Source organism: Podarcis filfolensis, assembly GCF_964270895.1.
Source record: "Podarcis filfolensis genome assembly, chromosome: 5".
Classification (NCBI taxonomy): domain Eukaryota; kingdom Metazoa; phylum Chordata; class Lepidosauria; order Squamata; family Lacertidae; genus Podarcis; species Podarcis filfolensis.
This window is the reverse complement of record NC_139608.1, coordinates 14,615,883-14,633,140: the sequence shown is the minus strand read 5'-3', so window position 1 is coordinate 14,633,140 and position 17,258 is coordinate 14,615,883. Positions and strand designations below refer to the sequence as shown.

Below are 17,258 nucleotides of genomic sequence, written 5' to 3'. Positions count from 1 at the left end.
TGAAGATCTGTTAAGGCAGCCTTGATGTCAAAGGCAGCTCCTAGTATAAAGAATCAAAACCCCATAAAAACAGCCAATGACACAGTGGGGAGAAGCAGCAGCAGGAGGGCAGGAAAGAGAGGAAGACATACCCCATGCTTCATAAACTCCAGCATATGAGAGGTTAAACCAATCCAAATGAAGAAGAAAGAAGTCTGGAGCTTAATTTCTCCAGCAGCTCCAAGCTGTTTCTGCAGAGCGATGCACCTACACTGTAAGACCGAAATGTCTGCTACGTAGGAAAAAAAATTGCCTAAGGCGGAACATGGGAAATGTTGTGGTAGCTGTCAATGTTGCTGCTTTTTGTGAGGCCAGCAGCCAGTGTCACAGGGATCTATTCATTCATCCCAGGGACAAGGAAGTAGTGTTTGCTTCATCTGAGAAGCATATAGACAGGATACGCACCAATTGGAAACAAGGCAAGGATGCCTGCCCCAAAACATTTGCAGACACAAACAGGATGGAAAACGTGTCACGTACGACTGCCCTGATAGCATCATGAACACAAAACATCATGAATGCACAATAAAACAGAGATATGCAGGGGCCCTGGAAAGTAACTATTTCCAGTCCTTTAAAAATAACTAACAAGACACAGGAGGCTGCAATCAGAAAGGGGAGATGCACCTTAACACTCTGCCCATTTTCATACTAAAAACTGAACCCTCCCTTCAGCTATATGTTTTTTTTTAAATCCACAGAGGAAAAGCCAAAACATATTTTCCCTGCAGGTGAAAAAGTAGGGATTTTGAGCAAAATACGCTTAGAGGAAAAAAGGTTCAAAGCTTTGCCCCAGTCTCCAAACCATTCCTGTCATATCACTGTGTCACCAATCAAATCCAAGTGTGTGGATGTTTTTAATTAAAATAACTTAACTGTGTGTGTGTGTGTCTCCTGTGCAAAGTCTAGTTTGGTTCTGACTCAGCCTTAGTTACCTGCTCCAATATTTTAGCCTCATTCACCTCCTTGGCTTACACAGCATTGCTAGATTAGAAAATTATGGTGTTTTAAGGCAAAAAAATCCATGAAACCCACCTCCATGATGAGACTTCTCCCCCAAAAGACTTTAGCCTTCTCTTTAAAGGTAAAGGTAAAGGACCACTGACAGTTAAGTCCAGTCGCGAACGACTCCGGGGTTGCGGCGCTCATCTCGCTTTACTGGCCGAGCAAGCCGATGTTCCTCCGCAGACAGTTTTTCTGGGTCATGTGGCCAGCATGACTAAGCCACTTCTGGCGAAACCAGAACAGTGCATGGAAACGCTGTCTACCTTCCCACTGGAGTGGTACCTATTTATCTACTTGCATTTTGACGTGCTTTCGAACTGCTAGGTTGGCAGGAGCAGGGACCGAACAACGGGAACTCACCCAGCCGCGGGGATTCGAACCGCTGACCTTCTGATCGGCGAGCCCAAGGCTCAGTGGTTTACACCACAGCGCCACCCACGTCCCAGCCTTCTCTTTAAAGTTACTCAAAAACCTGTCTTTGCGGGAAGCCTTTTCAGCTCCACTTAATGCCAGCCATGTAAGAAACACCTTCCAGAGGTGTGTCTTCCTTTGCTTCAGTGGATGATTTGTTTACAACTATCCAGGTGTTCTCATTGAGGTTGTGTTAATGTGCTGCACATCACTCTGGGTAGTTTTCATTAAAATTGAGAAACATTTAAGTAATACAATAAGGAAGCTACTCTGTGTCAGGAGTGTGTGCAGGAGCCAGGCCCTGTGACCTGCAGGACTGGGGCCTTCCTAAGTTTGTTCTGGAGAGGCTTGGTGACTCACTGCACCTGGTGGCAAGAGCCGGGAAGGGATATAAGGTCAGCATTTTGCTTTGGCTCTTTGCCACAGCAACACATTTCCTGCCTTGCTGCGTTTGGCTCCTTGCTTCCTGATCCTTGGACCTCGGCTCCTTGACTCCTTGCTTCTCGACCCTCAGACCCTTGACTTCATGCCTCCCTGCTTCCTGACCTTCAGACCCCCTGATTTCTGGACTCGCGTTCCTGCTCCCACCCCACCATCTTGCCCCCGGTCCCGACGTCCTCAGACTGGACTTCAATCGCCTGTTGACCTGGCCGTGACACTCTGGGGACAGGAAATAGCAGCACCATGATTTTTGCAGTTTTGGATTCTTGGGCAAAATGTCTACCGTACACAACGCTCCTACTGATGCAACAGCTTTCTTGGAAGGCAACCTAAACAAGGCTGTGTCTACTTCCTATTCTGAGATTGAGAAGGAGAATGAGTAAAGTCTGCCCTCTGCAACCACTAGCAGGAGAGAAGAGAAGCAGGAAGATGACTGCCTTGTTGTCAACACATCCCCCTCCTCCCTCCCCAAATCCCTTGGAAAAGGAGCCGATAGAGCACACATGTCAGCCTAAAGCATCCAAATTTCACAGCATGTTCTGTACTTTGAAGAGCAGATGACAAGTCGCCAAAGTTTCAAGGCAGATCCCAAGTTTGAGACGCGCCAGATGGGCCCAGTTCCCCGCAGAAGACCGTCGCAGAGAAGGGCAAATTTCTTTCCTGTCAGTGATTTGGGCATCATTTCCTCCCAGTTATGCCAAACTGCACCGAGTGCAATAATCAAGCCAGGGGAGTCTCGCTTAAAGTTGCCATTCCTTTTGTGCCTGGTGAGCTTTTGTCAAAGCTGCAGCACAAGGAGAAATGCAAGAGGGAGAATGTCTAGCGGGATTTGGTTACAGGTTGATAGAGGTGACTGAGCCTGGGTGCCCTTTGCAAAAGTCTTACATAATTTACCAGTATTTTTTTTTTACTACAAAAATAAGGAGTTGATCCTCCTTTGGCCTAGGGTTTAGCGTCAGGGACCCTCAATTTTCCAATCTGCATGAGAGGGCCTGGAAAGTGTCAGCAAAGCATTCTGCCTCACTGCAGTTTCTTCAGATCATTTCTTCATGCCTTCATTTGCTCCCAGAAGGACTGAAAGTCCCACGTAAACATCCCTGGGTCTGGTCAGCTGCTTCCTGGACATCTGCAAACATCTGAATCTGTACTGAGTCATTCCCTTTAACTCAAGTTTCCCTCACAGCTTGCTCCTTCAGTCTTTGACTTCCAGTGTCCCATGGCTGATCTTTATCATGTGCTAGTCACGATTTATGTTGCATTTCGGGGGCAAATATACTTCTCCTGATGCTAATACAGTGGTACCTTGGTTTATGAACAGCTTGGAAATAGAACGCTGCAAACCTGGAAGTAGGTGTTTTGGTTTGTGAACTTTGCCTTGGAAGCTGAACATGTTCCACTTCCTGTTGAGTGTGTTTCATTTGTAAATTGAGTCCCCCACTGCTAATCAGAGGCTTCCTGTTGAGTCTGTCGGCTGCTGAGTCCCAAGCACCCAGGCAACACAGAGGTGATATTTGGAGCTTTTGTTTTTGCTCTTTTTTGCATTTTTGTTTGTGTGGATTTTGTGTGTGTTTCTTTCACTGTGACTTGTTCTTCATTTTATGGGACTGACTTGTGACTGGCTTGTGACTGCATTTTTGCGACTTGTTTTTGTGACTGTGTGGAAACCAGTTCAGCTATTGATTGATTGACTGTGTGACTGCAGAAATGAATAATAGCCCAATATCCAAACAATGACTATCATCAGTGCACGAAGAAAAAATATATATAAATTTTTATCATCTACAATACGGTCTTATTTATTTTATAGTGCAGTACATTGATTATTGCTTTCATTTTATGGATCAGTGGTCTCGTTAGATAGTAAAATCCATGTTAAATTGCTGTTTTAGGGGTTGCTTTTAAAAGTCTGGAACGGATTAATCCATTTTGCATTACTTTCTATGGGAAAGCACGCCTTGGTTTTAGAACACTATGGTTTGGGAACAGACTTCCGGAACGGATTAAGTTTGGGAACCAAGGTACCACTGTATCAGCTTAAGGATGCTACTTTGAGCTGAGCAATCAGCGCAGCAGCACCACCAGTCCTAGGACTAGAAAAAACCCAAAAACCTGCAGAGGAGTTTTAATTGAAATGCTTTGTAACAAGACACTCTTATTTAACAAGCTTCTCACTTACCAATGATGACTGTGTTGTCATCCACAATCATCAGCTTGCTGTGAACGTAGATCAATTCTGTCACAAGCTTTCCTTCCAGCTCGGCGTGGTTTCGGAGTCCGCAGAACGAAATGTAATTAATCCATTGGTCTCCAACTGAAGCGTGCCAGTGGCAGGTGGTGGGAAAGGGAAGGGAAACAAAAAGGCTTTAGGAATAAGAAAGTGTGGCAGTGGGACAACTAACAGCACCATATAAAGCAGCTATAGTAGCTGCACAGAAGTGGTAGGAATAGTAAGAATATTAAGAGGTAGTCATTACACTGTGACACTAGGTGGCGCTAAGGAGTTTGCTCCTTTGGCAACGTGATTTCCCATTATAAGCTTTACACTGCGTTTTTTTCTGAAACTTTTTTTTAATGTGTCTAGATCCAGCCCTTAAGGCACACTATAGGTGCAAACTGTTGTATGAACATCCTCCTTTGTTTGGTGCGTCAACTCTTGTTCCTGGACAGGCAATACAGATAGTTTTTCTTTTCCTAGCTTAGTATGGTTCAAAAAACAACTTTTCAAAAAATAAAAAAAATAGATAGAGATATAGAATAATGATAAATGATAGATAGACATACACAAATTGCTCTTTAATTAAATTGCCTACAAAACAGCTTTACTGATATTTGAATACATTGTTTTGCTCTTCCAATAATAAATGTCTGCCAAGCTGTCAATTAAGCTTTTTGCATATCAGCTGCTCCTTCCCATACTTCTTGTACAATATGGACATTTTTTAAAAAATACACTAAGATCTTGTGCCAGATTGCTTTTTTCCATTCTTTTATAGATGGCACCTTCTGTCTGTCTCTGTTTCCCCCAATCCACCTGCCTCGTTTTTGGCAATTATAATTCTGGCTACCACTAGCACATTTGCATGGATTTATCTATTCTGAACACTGTCCCCCTTAAGTTTCCCATTAGAATAACCATTGGGTATAGTTCTAATTTGTCACTCCATCTATCTTCCTGATTACTTTAATAATAAGGGCGAATATTGTATTGTTTGTTATTACGTTATGTATTTTTGTGTGTTTATACTGTAAAGCATCCTGTGATCCTTGGATAAAGGGTTGTATATAATTTAACAACAACAACAACGCCTACAATTCCACAGGACTTTCCAGGCCCTGCCTGATCTTGACCATGTCTCTGAGAAAGAAAAGGAGGCAGCCTGTGCACTTTTTTGAAGCCAACCAGGAGTCAGATATCACAAATATAATATTTTGTATAAGTTTAGGAAGCATCTCTGCTACTGCAGTTTGAGAATAGTTGCAGTACTGACCACCTTACCAGATCAACTTACGAGTTAACAGCTGTAGCTTCCTTACTGTACCTTATAGGTAGCATAAAACCAAAGACAAAAATAATCAAGAAATAATTATGGTTCAGAGTTTGATCACTCAATTGTCCTAACACAGAACCCACAATGTACCCCATACCTGACACTAGGGGTGGACAAATCTCTCAATTTTTGTTTAACTTAGTTTGTCATACTTTCTCATTAGTTTGCATTTGTTTTAACCAAATATTCATCAGCATTTTAGTTTGCATTTCTCCTACTATAAACTTAGTTTTGCAAAACATGCACATTTTAATGCATGCTTTCCTATGATGCACATATGTTTTGGGTTGGAGAAGTGTTTAGAAAAGTGTGGATTTCAAAGGGTCACTGCATTTTGGTGTCTGCATTATTCTGGGAAGGGCAAATGACGTTGTTGTTGTTTAGTCATGTCTGACTCTTCATGACCCCATGGACCAGAGCACACCAGGCACTCCTGTCTTCCACTGCCTCCCACAGTTTGGTCAAACTCATGTTGGTAGCTTCGAGAACACTGCCCAACCATCTCGTCCTCTGTCGTCCCCTTCTTCTTGTGCCAGTTCTCACCAAAAATGGGAACCGAACCGAATTCATCCCTCAACTCTACCTAACAGCGACCCATCACATAACCTAGTCCAGGGAGTCTGCTCACCATAGTATCAGCAAGTAAAATGCTGGGGGCGGGAGGGAATAATTCATTTTCGGCCGCATCCAAAGGGATGCCAAGAACTGCACCTCTATTCTGTTTTCAGCAGACACCCAGATGTTATTTTGCTACTTCGCTTCCTTCATTCTGAAGATCTCCTTGACATAACGGAGGCCTCCTATGCTACTGGTTTTACCATCCTGCAATTATGCCAGCTAACGGGTGCTTTATGGCGTATCAATCAAACTTTAGTGTCCTCGAGGCCCAACAGTGTGCAGTGCGCACAGAGCCAAGCAAAGCACTTACTCTCTGCTTTCAGCTGTCCCAGGATCGAATTATCTCCTCTGCACATGGTCCTGGAAGAATTAAGGCCACGATTAAACTCACAAAGCAGCGGTATGTGAATGGGTGACAAAGATGGGGCTAATTAAAATCAACAGATACGTTCATATAGAAAGCAGGGAGGTTGTGTCAAGCAACACTATTGATTCCAAAGGACAACACAACATAAGGAATGCAAAATGTTGCAGGGCTGGTGATCCCTTCTTGGGATCCTGGAGAGCAACTATCAGTCAGAATAGACAACACTGGGCTAGATTTATCTGATCTGGGATAAGGCATTGTCTTATGCTGCTAAATCACCACATGTGTCGGAAGCCAGAAGCAATCAGTCACCCAACACCATTGCCAGACAGGGGATGATTTAAGTGATCCATGGGCCCGCCAGGGAGTGGATCATACACATGAGTCACTCTGACAACACGGCTGCATGTCGCAGGCTTGGCTCAGAGGGAGCCATGGCACATCTGCCAAGTCGTGGTGCACAAATCAGGCCTACGAGCAACTTTTTTGAAAAGGAAAATGACATTTGGGGAAAACGGCACCTAAGTGCGGTCTCTTGCTTTTGCAGCCTGTTGTCTATAAGCAAGATACTAGGAAATAGAAGGCAAAAGCTTAATTAAAAAGCCAATGCGCAAATGTGCCCTGTGAGATTTTTGTAGCAAGGCCCAACACAAAAAGCCTGTGCTCCCTCTGCTGGCTATTTGACAGATATGAGCAATAACACATATTCATTTGAACTGGCGAGAGGAAACACAGGGCCCTTCGTGCCTCTGCATGCTTTGGCAACTGACTATAAAATACCCTTCCACACCAAACACACTCCCTCCAAGCTTCTGTTTATAAATCCAAGGGCTGGTTTCCACAGTGGTGCTAAGTCCTTCTTTGCATTACTGCAAGAATTCATGCTTGCAACACAGAACTTTTCTCTTCTCTCTCTCCCACTCCTCCATACCCGCTCAATCTGCCCTGGGTTTTCCACAATGCCCCTCACCCACCCCTGGAGCAGATTTGGAGAGGGTGCGGATTGGAACAAGGACACTGGATACCACCCAAGTCTCAAACTTTGTTCCTCCAACTCTGTCCAGTGGCCCCAACATCTCCTACCCCCTTACATGTTATCATTTACCTTTTTAATTACACTGTTATCCTGCAGAGTGCAAGCTGTTGCACAAGGTCTTCCATGCGTCAGGTCTTTGGATCCTGGGGCAAAGCCTGAATCACAGATTCCCTTTTACCCCTTTGCCTGAGAGATTCCACAGAAGACCGATGCTGACCTCAGCTGTGCACTGCCTAGATTCCCTTCACTAACACACCACAGCATATTGCAGAGAACAAAATAATTTGGGGCAGTCAGAACAACCCAAGATACCTGTAGTTAAAGTGCATGATTGCCTGCAGTGCATTTCCTCCTCCTGTTGAAATATCGCCCTCAAATCCTGGCAGCAGTGGGATGACTACGTAGACTCGGTACCGTTTGTTTTCCCTGGAGAGAAAACACAAGAAAAGGTGAGCCAACCTTGCCTCAGTCCCAGAACAAGAAACCCTGAAACTCCAAATAGTGGTGTGATTTATGAAATGCAGAAGTTCTTCCTTTTATTAAAGCAGTTAACCAATTTAAATAGCCATTGATGAACCTGTTAAATACAAAAGGGGGGACCCAAAATATGTATGATAATATAATTGAAATTATCATGATAACAAGAGGCTGCAGAAGTTCTTAAGTCAGCCTGAGATTTTATTTAAAAGCTGGTTTACCCCCATATCTGTTTGCCAACACTGGTGTTAGGTAATATTGCTCTTGGATATGACCTTCCATAATTCTGGCCTCTATAGTTCAGTGATACTGCTCCTCTCCCCACCCCCCAGAAAAAAAAGATAAGGAGAAAACATGGAAGAAGAAGTGTTTGGATTTGATATCCCCATTGATATCCCACTTGATATCAGTATTTGATATCACTACCCTAAGGAGTCTCAAAGCGGCTCACATTCTCCTTTCCCTTCCTTCCCCACAACAAACACTCTGTGAAGTGAGTGAGGCTGAGAGACTTCAGAGAAGTGTGACTAGCCCAAGGTCACCCAGCAGCTGCATGTGGAGGAGCGGGGAAGCGAACCCGGTTCACCAGATTACGAGTCCATTGCTCTTAACCACTACACCACACTGGCTCCCCAGTGTGAACAGATCTCCACTGCTGGGTCAGATCAAAGATTTATCTAGTCCAGCATCCCTGCTACCCACTGTGGACAACCAGATGCTCAGTGAAAAGACCACAAGCAGAGCATGAGGGAAAATAGCCTTCTCCCACTTGTGTACCCAAGCGACTGGTATGCAGAGACAATCAGCCTCTGAGGTAGCCTACAGCCATCATGACTAGTAGCCATTCCTAGCCTTTTCCTTTGTGAATTTGTCTGCCAGGCATAAAGCCAGCGAAGGGCTTACCCACGCTTACGTTTTGCCCCAGGTCTGCACTTAAAAGCTCCGAGTTGTCATTGTTGTTTCGCCCCAGAGCTTTCCCTGCGAAAACCTGCTCTTTAGCGCTCTACCAAAGCAACCATGAATTTAGGTTTTCCACAGAATACTGTTTGTTCCGACGGAGCTTTAAAGAGCAGGTTTTCACGGAGGAAGCACCAGAGAAAAATAAACCGACAAACCCAGAGCTTTAAAGTGCAGTCCATGCCCGGAAAGAAGGTAGTAAAGGTAAGTTTGGACAAGCTTCAAGCTGATGGTGGCAGCTATCATCGCGTCTTCCGAAAGTTTAGCTGTGCTCTGTGTGAATCGCCCAACATTTGGATTCATTGCATGTCTCCTGGTACTCGTAAGGTGAGAGAGAGAGAGAGAGAGAGAGAGAGAGAGAGAGAGAGAGAGGAAAGGAAAATGTCTCCTCATTCCAGGGATGAGGAACTTGAACTGCAACATCCATCATCCCTGAACACTGGCCATGCTTACTAGGACTGACAGAAACGATGATCCAAAGTTTACGAAGAGCAACATATTCCCCCTCCCTTGCAGTTTCTCCATACCACACATAACTGCAACCCCACCCCCCTTATCGTGTCTCCCTTACTTGACCTTTTTCCAGGCGTAAAAGGCACCCAAATGCTGTGCCCTTTTCCTCGCAAAAAAATTGTTCAAATCCCTTGATCATTTCAGTTGCCCTTTTCTGCACCTCTTCCAACTCAACCATAAATATACCCAGAATTTCAAGCGTGGTGGCACCACAGATTTGTCACAGGCCATTATTGAATTTCTATAAAGGGTTGGGAGCTGGCTCCCTTCACCTTCAACGGGCGAAATGAAAACATATACACTGCAGACTTGTTTAATAGCGATTGTGGCAGCTATCACTGCGTCTTTTGAAAGTTTAGCTGTGTTCTGTGTGAATCACCTGTGTGTCTCCGCAATGAACTCTGGGTACTTTAGTGCTGGTCTGTGTGTGAGGTGTCAGGTGAGGGCCCAGAGGGAATTCAACACTCTCATCAAACTACAATTCCCATAATTCTCTGGTGGAATCCATGACAGCTCAGACAGGATATATGGATAGAAACTGATAGAAGTTTGCTGTGCAGATATGCTGTTAGTGCTCAAGGTCAGAATTCACACACCTTTACTTCTGAGTGCATTCTTTAAAAAAAATATAGAAATAGTGGGTGGAATTCAACGTTCTGCTCTTCCTATCCTTCCATCCACTGGCATTTCAACTGGCCAGATGGAATGATTCCTCCCTCTCTTTCCCCTGCACACTGTTCTGGGGTTTCTCAGAGCCAATTCTGGGGAGGGGGCAGGAGGAGGAAACCGCATTGTACATGCAGTAGTCCCTGCACAGGGCTTCCACTGCCGAGATTCATTAGGTGAATCCCACCCTGTGTTTTCAGCAGCCAAGTCCATTAGAAGCTTGCCACAATTGCAGAGCAATTTGCAAACTCCGTTCTCCCTCATAACATATTTGTTTTTATTCTGGCTGACAGATAGATGATTATTATGCTGGCCAGTCAATTTCTGTACAGTTTCATTTCCAGAGACACCCTTTGAGTCCCTCTCCTTATTTATTTTTAACTCAGTAATTTGCCAGGCAATTACATCTCAGCTAATTAGCATTCATATGGAGTCTGACTTTCCAGGCACCCATATTCAGGGGTGCTAAAACTGAGTGACACTTGCTTTTTTCGTAAGCCAAAAGGGTAGGAAACAACCACCAGGTGGCAAGCATCTTATAGTTTGGATAAAACTCCAGGAAACATTGAAAACCATTAGAGATTCTACCAGGCAGATACAGCATTTCCTAGTAATTCTTCCTAGGACTAGTATTTATAAAACAACAAATATTCAGATGCATTTTCTGCAGTTAATACTGGGCTCAGAAATAAATGGGAACGTTGCCATCTTTTACCACAAAGTCGTAATTGAAATAATTTTCTAGATTGCAAAAGCAATTAGTTTTCCATTAGTAAAACTGAGAATGCACTTCTGGGGTGGGGGTCCATAAATTAGGAAACATATCTCAACCCATATGTTGCATGAGTATCTGTGCATAGTTGTTCTTCTGGCTACAAAGGCCCCATAAGCATGCGTCTGCACGGTTGAATCCAAGCACCGCTTTCTCCAAATCCAGCCCCGTCAAATAGGTAAGGTGATTGTCAGCTCGCTATTCATTGTTTTACAATGTCATCGAAATGCATGGAGCGTTACAGAATAACACAAGCAAAAGAGAGGCAGCCTGCATCCCGCCGTCCAGGGAGTTTACCATCTGCAGTTCGGCAGCAAAGAAAGCAAAGGAAAGTGATCGACAAGGATCACAAGGACATCAGCAGGACAGGCAAGGAGAACTAGGAATGATCCAAACAGACAGATGTTCAGCACAGAAGAACCTTTAGGCATAGCTCAGGAGTAGAGATTCTGCTTTGCATGAAGAAGGTCTCAGGTAAAATTATCGGTATCTCCAGGTAAGGATGGGGATGAGGAGATTTCACCCCTCCCATATCCAAGAATCTGCTGATGTTCTCTGCTGATTCTCCAGAGAGGAGGGGTGGTTTTCTGCTCTCTACTTATTCCGCTCCAGCTTCACATCAAAGTGTCGGAGAGAGAGAGACTGAGTGTTAGAGAGAGAGATCGTGTGTATAGATAAGGTTGCTGCTAAGAGCAGCTGCAGACAGTCAGTGCAGTTCAGCACTTTTCGTTTAGACCTCATTTAGCTCTGTATATAGTTGTGTATTATAGTTGTAGATAGAATAAAGAAGATATTCTACAGAGCTGCTCTCCGAGTCGTTTATGCTCTGCTATACTCTGCTGTGCAACGACTGTCTCCTTGTTGGAGTGAATCCGGTGCTCACAACTCTAAGCTGTGAGTCCACAGCACTTTGACCTGTTCCTGTGTAGAAGGTAGTCTCTGGAAGTGCTACCCAGCTCACCTAGCCCAGTCAGGGCTGAAGTGGATGAGTCCAGTCGGTGGCACTGGCTCAAAGGGCGATGCTGACAGGGAAAGGCCACCTGCATAAAACCCTGGAGAGCAGCTGCCAATCAGTGTAGACAAGAGTGAGCTAAGTGGACCAATCATCTCACTTGGTATAAGGCAGCTCCTGTACTCTTATGGTTAAGTGCTTTCAACACACCCCAAGTCACATTGAATATCAGGTCATAAAACTGCAATCCTCAAACTATCTACACTTTGCCACTCCCAAACACCACTATAGGTGTTTGAAATTGGCACCGATGGGAAAACTTGGTATATAGTCTTTTTAACCAACCGCTTCCTAAAATGAACGGCACGTGAAAATAATGAAGTGGTGCATTTTTGTTTCTGTAAAAAAATAAAAATCAAGGAGGTACATTCGCTCAATGTTATCATTCTGACCAACGGGTTTCGCCTTAAATTAAAGGTGTCTGCATGAGACAAGGCAAACAGCTTGGGCGCGAAGAGTATTAGTTGATACTTGCCAAAATTAATTACAAAAATAAATCACTTATGAGCTTCCCATTTTCATCATTCAAAAGCAGCATGGCCAGCTCAGAGGGAGGGGGAAAACCACAACCAGAAAATCTACGAATGTCGATATGGAGCTAATTAATTATATATGCTGTGTACTGCCTAAAGAACAAAGAGGTCCTTACGCTCGGGTGGAAAACTACATCAAGCCCCTCCATTAAGGTTGAAATATTTATGCAAGAGCTAATTCATCTTTTGCATGAGACCCAGGAGATGAAACATTAATATATTAGTACCTATTCCCCATTCAAGCCACCCTCAAAAATTTCATAGTGAACACAATAGAGATTTCATAGCGATAGAATTAATTCATCTTGATCCAACAAGGGAGATCTCTATGCAGATGCTGATTCTTACCTGCTGGACGAAAAGACTGAGAAAAGCACATGCACACTGCATATGGGTCACGCATATGGACCATAGGTGCCAACTCTATGGGGCCCAGGGCCCTTCACCTCTCAAAAAAATATTTAGGGGAGCCAGCCCCCCTCCCCAATATTTTTTGCAAGTTGGTGCCTTCTTCCTTCCTTCCCCCAGCCAGAGGCTGCTCTCTTTTCCCAGCTTGCCTCCTGGCTTTTGGCGCCCTTTCCAAGCACATCTGAGCTGGGGTAGCTGGGGAAAAACAGGCAGGCAGGTGCCAGAGGCAGGAGAGGGGGCAGAAACTTCTCTGCTCTGCCCGGGGTGCCTCGGTCTCTTGAACATCAGGATTGGGGCCAAAGTGCATTACATGGTGGGGATCGGAACTGGCACCGGGCAGTATCTCAAATATGGGAGGTGAGGAAATCCCCATAAGGGTTCCTGAGGTGGTGCACAAGCTCCTAGCCAGAGCTTGGGTTGCCCAGGCATGATATCACACACCTCTGGTGGCCAGCAGGTCCCCAGTTGCATGGCCTGTGCCACGATGGGGTTGCGCCAGTGGTAATTTCCAAGGGTTTTCCTCAGCAGTCCTACTGGGCTGTTCAGACTGCACAACCTTGCTTGGATCGAAGTTGCGGGCGGCATTAACCCGAGTGTATCATTTATTTGGTAATAAATTTGCATGGAATGCAAAGTTATTTGACTTCATGTATAGTTTGGCCATCAGTGGATGCTTATAGGTGGTGGTGCAAAGCTGTTCAGAGCATGTAAAAGGTAAAGGGACCCCTGACCATTAGGTCTAGTCGTGACCGACTCTGGGGTTGTGGCGCTCATCTCGCTTTATTGGCCAAGGGAGCCAGCGTACAGCTTCTGGGTCATGTGGCCAGCATGACAAACCTGCTTCTGGCGAACCGGAGCAGTGCACGGAAACGCCGTTCACCTTCCCGCCAGAGTGGTACCTATTTATCTACTTGCCCTTTGACGTGCTTTCGAACTGCTAAGTTGGCAGGAGCTGGGACCGAGCAACGGGAGCTCACCCCGTCACAGGGATTCGAACCGCCAATCTTCTGATCGGCAAGCCCAAGCTCTGTGGTTTAGACCACAGCGCCACCTGCGTCCCTGTTCAGAGCATGTAGAAACACATTATCCCACATTTTACACACTCTGTGATAATGAACATTTTGTTCATCTGCAAGGAAGATGGGTTATGGGAAATAACTATAACAGGCTCATGCTCTGTAAGCTGAGGAGCTTGGTTGTGGGGTTCAGGTTATGTGAAGCAAATATCTCGGACTGAGACCAGGCTCCTGCAAACTGCAGGAAACGGCTCTGGAGGCTGTGAATGAACTGGTTTGGTTTGACAGGAATGCATTCTGCTACGACGAGTGCACCACCTGAATCACAATTATACCAAGGCAAGCATATACTGTGCTGTTAAAAAGAAAAAGTGCTATTTTCTGCACCATGGAAACCCAAGGCTTCCAATTAGAATTATGCTAATGTGTGTGCACATTTGCATAATTTGTTCTGCTAACAAGATCCCCAGGTTTTGCAAAAATGTCTGGAACACTTTCAGCCAGGGCAGGAATGAGAAACAGGCAGTTTACAAGGGAAGTCAGGTAGCAGCAGACATATGAGAAGGTGAAAGAGCTAAGAAACGCTTGACGGTTCAAGCCCTGACCACACTCGGCTCTAGCGAGTCTGGCCCTGTCCCTGTCTATGGATGGATTGCTCAGGAGATCTGTGATCTGTTTTTTGTTTAAGAATTAGTTTAATGCATGTGCTGGAATGGTCCACATTCAACTGAAGCAACAGAACTGGACGAGGAAACACTTATTCCCTTCTCCCGATCCAAATCGCCCCTACCCTCTGCAGGGGAGAAAAACACCTACTCGTTTTTTCCTTCTCTGACCAGCCTGGCTCTGTCTGTGTCTCTTAAATGAAGTTTTATTGTGCTGGGTGTTGTTTCCCATCTCAACCCTCTATATTTTAGATCGCTGTTTAAATTCCGTCCTCTCACAGCGATCTTGTGGACGCGCAGAAAACCCTCAGCTTTATTTATATTGACTTCTCCAGCTTTAGATAAATGCAGCCTGCTCTTCGTGATTGCAAGGCTTGATATACTAGCTTGCCTTTTGGAAACGCAGGGCAGACTGTAAACATCCTCGATCACTTTCCAGAGACAAGGCCTAGGAACACTGCAACGATCCACAGATTAATCATATTAGAATCCCCCAGTGGGTGGAGAGCCTTTATTCTTCCTGCTTAAAAGCCAGTTGCTTTATGTCGAGAAATCACCCACGCCCTTCACCATTGAGCTTAAATGATTAAAGAAGCAGAAATGCAAACATTCAAAGGTATCCCCTCAGGCATTTAGGAGCAGGCAAGGAGGAACGACAACCAGGCTGTCAGCATCAACCTGGGCCCCCAAAAGTAAGCAAGTGCAAATAACTATTAGGGGTGAATTTATTTCAGAGGCCCCTTTCCACTGTTACACCAGTCATACACTGGCCTGTGAGCGCTCCAGTTGGAGAACAGACTTTACCAAGTGAAGACACTCGAACTCAGGACGCAAGGGAGAAACATGCTAAGAGGAAGGCCCGCTTGGCAAATCCACACCGTGATAAACTCCCGCCCGGAAACCAATGTCCCCACTGTGGAAGGACGTGTGGATCCAGAACTGGCCTCCACAGTCACTTATGGACTCAATTGTTAAAACCATGTTTATGGAAGTCAATCTTGGCTACAAGTGATCGCCAAAGAAGAAGAAGAAGAAGGTAGTAGAGATATATACTGCATAATGTGCCCAGATGTTGCAGTGCCCAGGTGCCCCTGAACTGAACACATACAATCTCTTTGTCGCAAAGGTCTACTCAGAAAAACACACACTGTAGTATATATACACTTGTAACTCAGTTAATTTGCAGCTGGATCAAAGATTTCCACCCATTCCCTGAAAATTCAGACAGACATTATACACACTAAGATGCCCCAAGCTGCAAGGAATGCCAGAACCACTGATGGAAGTGGTAGCAAAACATAATGAGCAAAATGGTGTCATTATAGACAATGTAGACAGGACCCTGACATCATTTGCAAGATCATTTGTCCCACCAGGTCCAAAAGTTTAATTACATAAAATAATTTTACATGAACTGGTAAATACTGATTTCGTGGTTCGCCAAGTCCAAGAACTAGTTATCTTCATGTTAGCTTCCATATATTATAATCACTAGAGGAAAACCAGTTTGTGCTCCCATCTCACCCTAGTCACCTTGTCTTTTAACAATAAGTTCAACCCGTGCAAACGTTTTTTGAGTTCTCCACTTTTCCCTGAAAAATAACTCCAGAAATGCTTTTTTAAAGTCTGTGCTGAGGTATTTGGCTTGGAAACAAAATCCCCCCTGCTGCATTCTTCATCCCCACCCAGACTGTGTTTTTCAGCAAGATTACCTGTGCGCCTTGAGGATGCGTTGAGCGATGGCATCACCAATCCGGTTCGATACAACTTTGTCGTCCGCACAGCTAATGAAAAACTGGTTCTATGGTGTGGGAAAGCAAAACAGAAGCGGGAAATGACTGCGCTGTTCATAAATCTGATAATGGCTGTAAGAAGTACCTGCCAAGGCAGTAGTTTTCAAACGTGGAACCTTGAGGCTCCTTGGAAACTTATCATAGCTACGCTGGTGATGAGATCAGTAATAGCAGACAAGTTCTTCTGAAAGAGTGCTTGCCCAGTTACCAGTCTTCCGGTGCAACCTTAGGAGAGCACCAGAGACACTCTAGGTCCATCAGTCTGATGCCTCCAGAGTCATAAGGACTATGACTCTTATCAGACTCAGCAAGCATGTCTGTGGTGGCAGATGTGAGTTGCCATCCTAAACCAGCTGGCAAGGGGGTGTGAGACAACGGCAAAGTCTAACAGATCTAGCCAGCCCACCGTGAAACCAAAGAATGCAGCCTGGGATGGATCCCACAGTCCCTGGCAACACACAGGGGGTTTCTCAGCAGACCAATATGCTGGTGAAAAGGGGCTCCCTAAGAGAAGGGTGTTTCTAAGCCATGCTGCAACCCAAAGGAGGTGAAACCTATACAAATTCTACTCAGATTCATTGTAATCGGTGGAGGCTGGTCCATTGGGTCAAACTGGGTATGTTTAGCCTGGGAAAATGGAGACTGGGAGGAGGTATGATAGCCATCTTCAAATAAGCAGAGAGGCTGGGTGGCCAACTGGCATGGATGCTTTAGCTGAGAATCCTACACTGAAGGGGTTTAACCTAGATGACCCTCAGGTCCCAACCCTACAATTCTATGACTCTACAAAATGGCGCACTGCCCCACCAACCTCTGTCTGCCTGGACATTGTCCACCTTCTCACTTACAACCAGTCCAAGGGTGGCCCTGGCTGACTGCCTCCTCCCTCTTAGTCTCAATGTTGCCTCTGTAGAACTCACTAGGGAGGAGGATGGGGACAAAACGAGAACTACTTGGCTCTGCCTGCCCTTGGATCTAGCG

General features: G+C 45.1%; 1 protein-coding gene across 3 annotated transcripts in view; it reads right to left on the bottom strand.

Annotated features, from left to right (window-relative positions):
- The window catches only part of PLD1 (phospholipase D1), a 133,612-nt gene that overhangs the window by 9,806 nt on the left and 106,548 nt on the right, over positions 1 to 17,258 (bottom strand). For all 3 annotated transcript variants that reach the window (XR_014547956.1, XM_083613155.1, XM_083613154.1), the window contains exons 20-23: positions 16,197 to 16,285; positions 7,778 to 7,891; positions 6,373 to 6,422; positions 4,073 to 4,207 (exon numbers count right to left, since the gene is read on the bottom strand). Coding sequence is in view for 2 of the 3 variants with exons in the window: in XM_083613155.1 (XP_083469281.1) it covers positions 4,073 to 4,207; positions 6,373 to 6,422; positions 7,778 to 7,891; positions 16,197 to 16,285 (388 nt within the window). In the remaining variant the exon portion in view is untranslated. The remainder of the gene's footprint in view (positions 1 to 4,072; positions 4,208 to 6,372; positions 6,423 to 7,777; positions 7,892 to 16,196; positions 16,286 to 17,258) is intronic.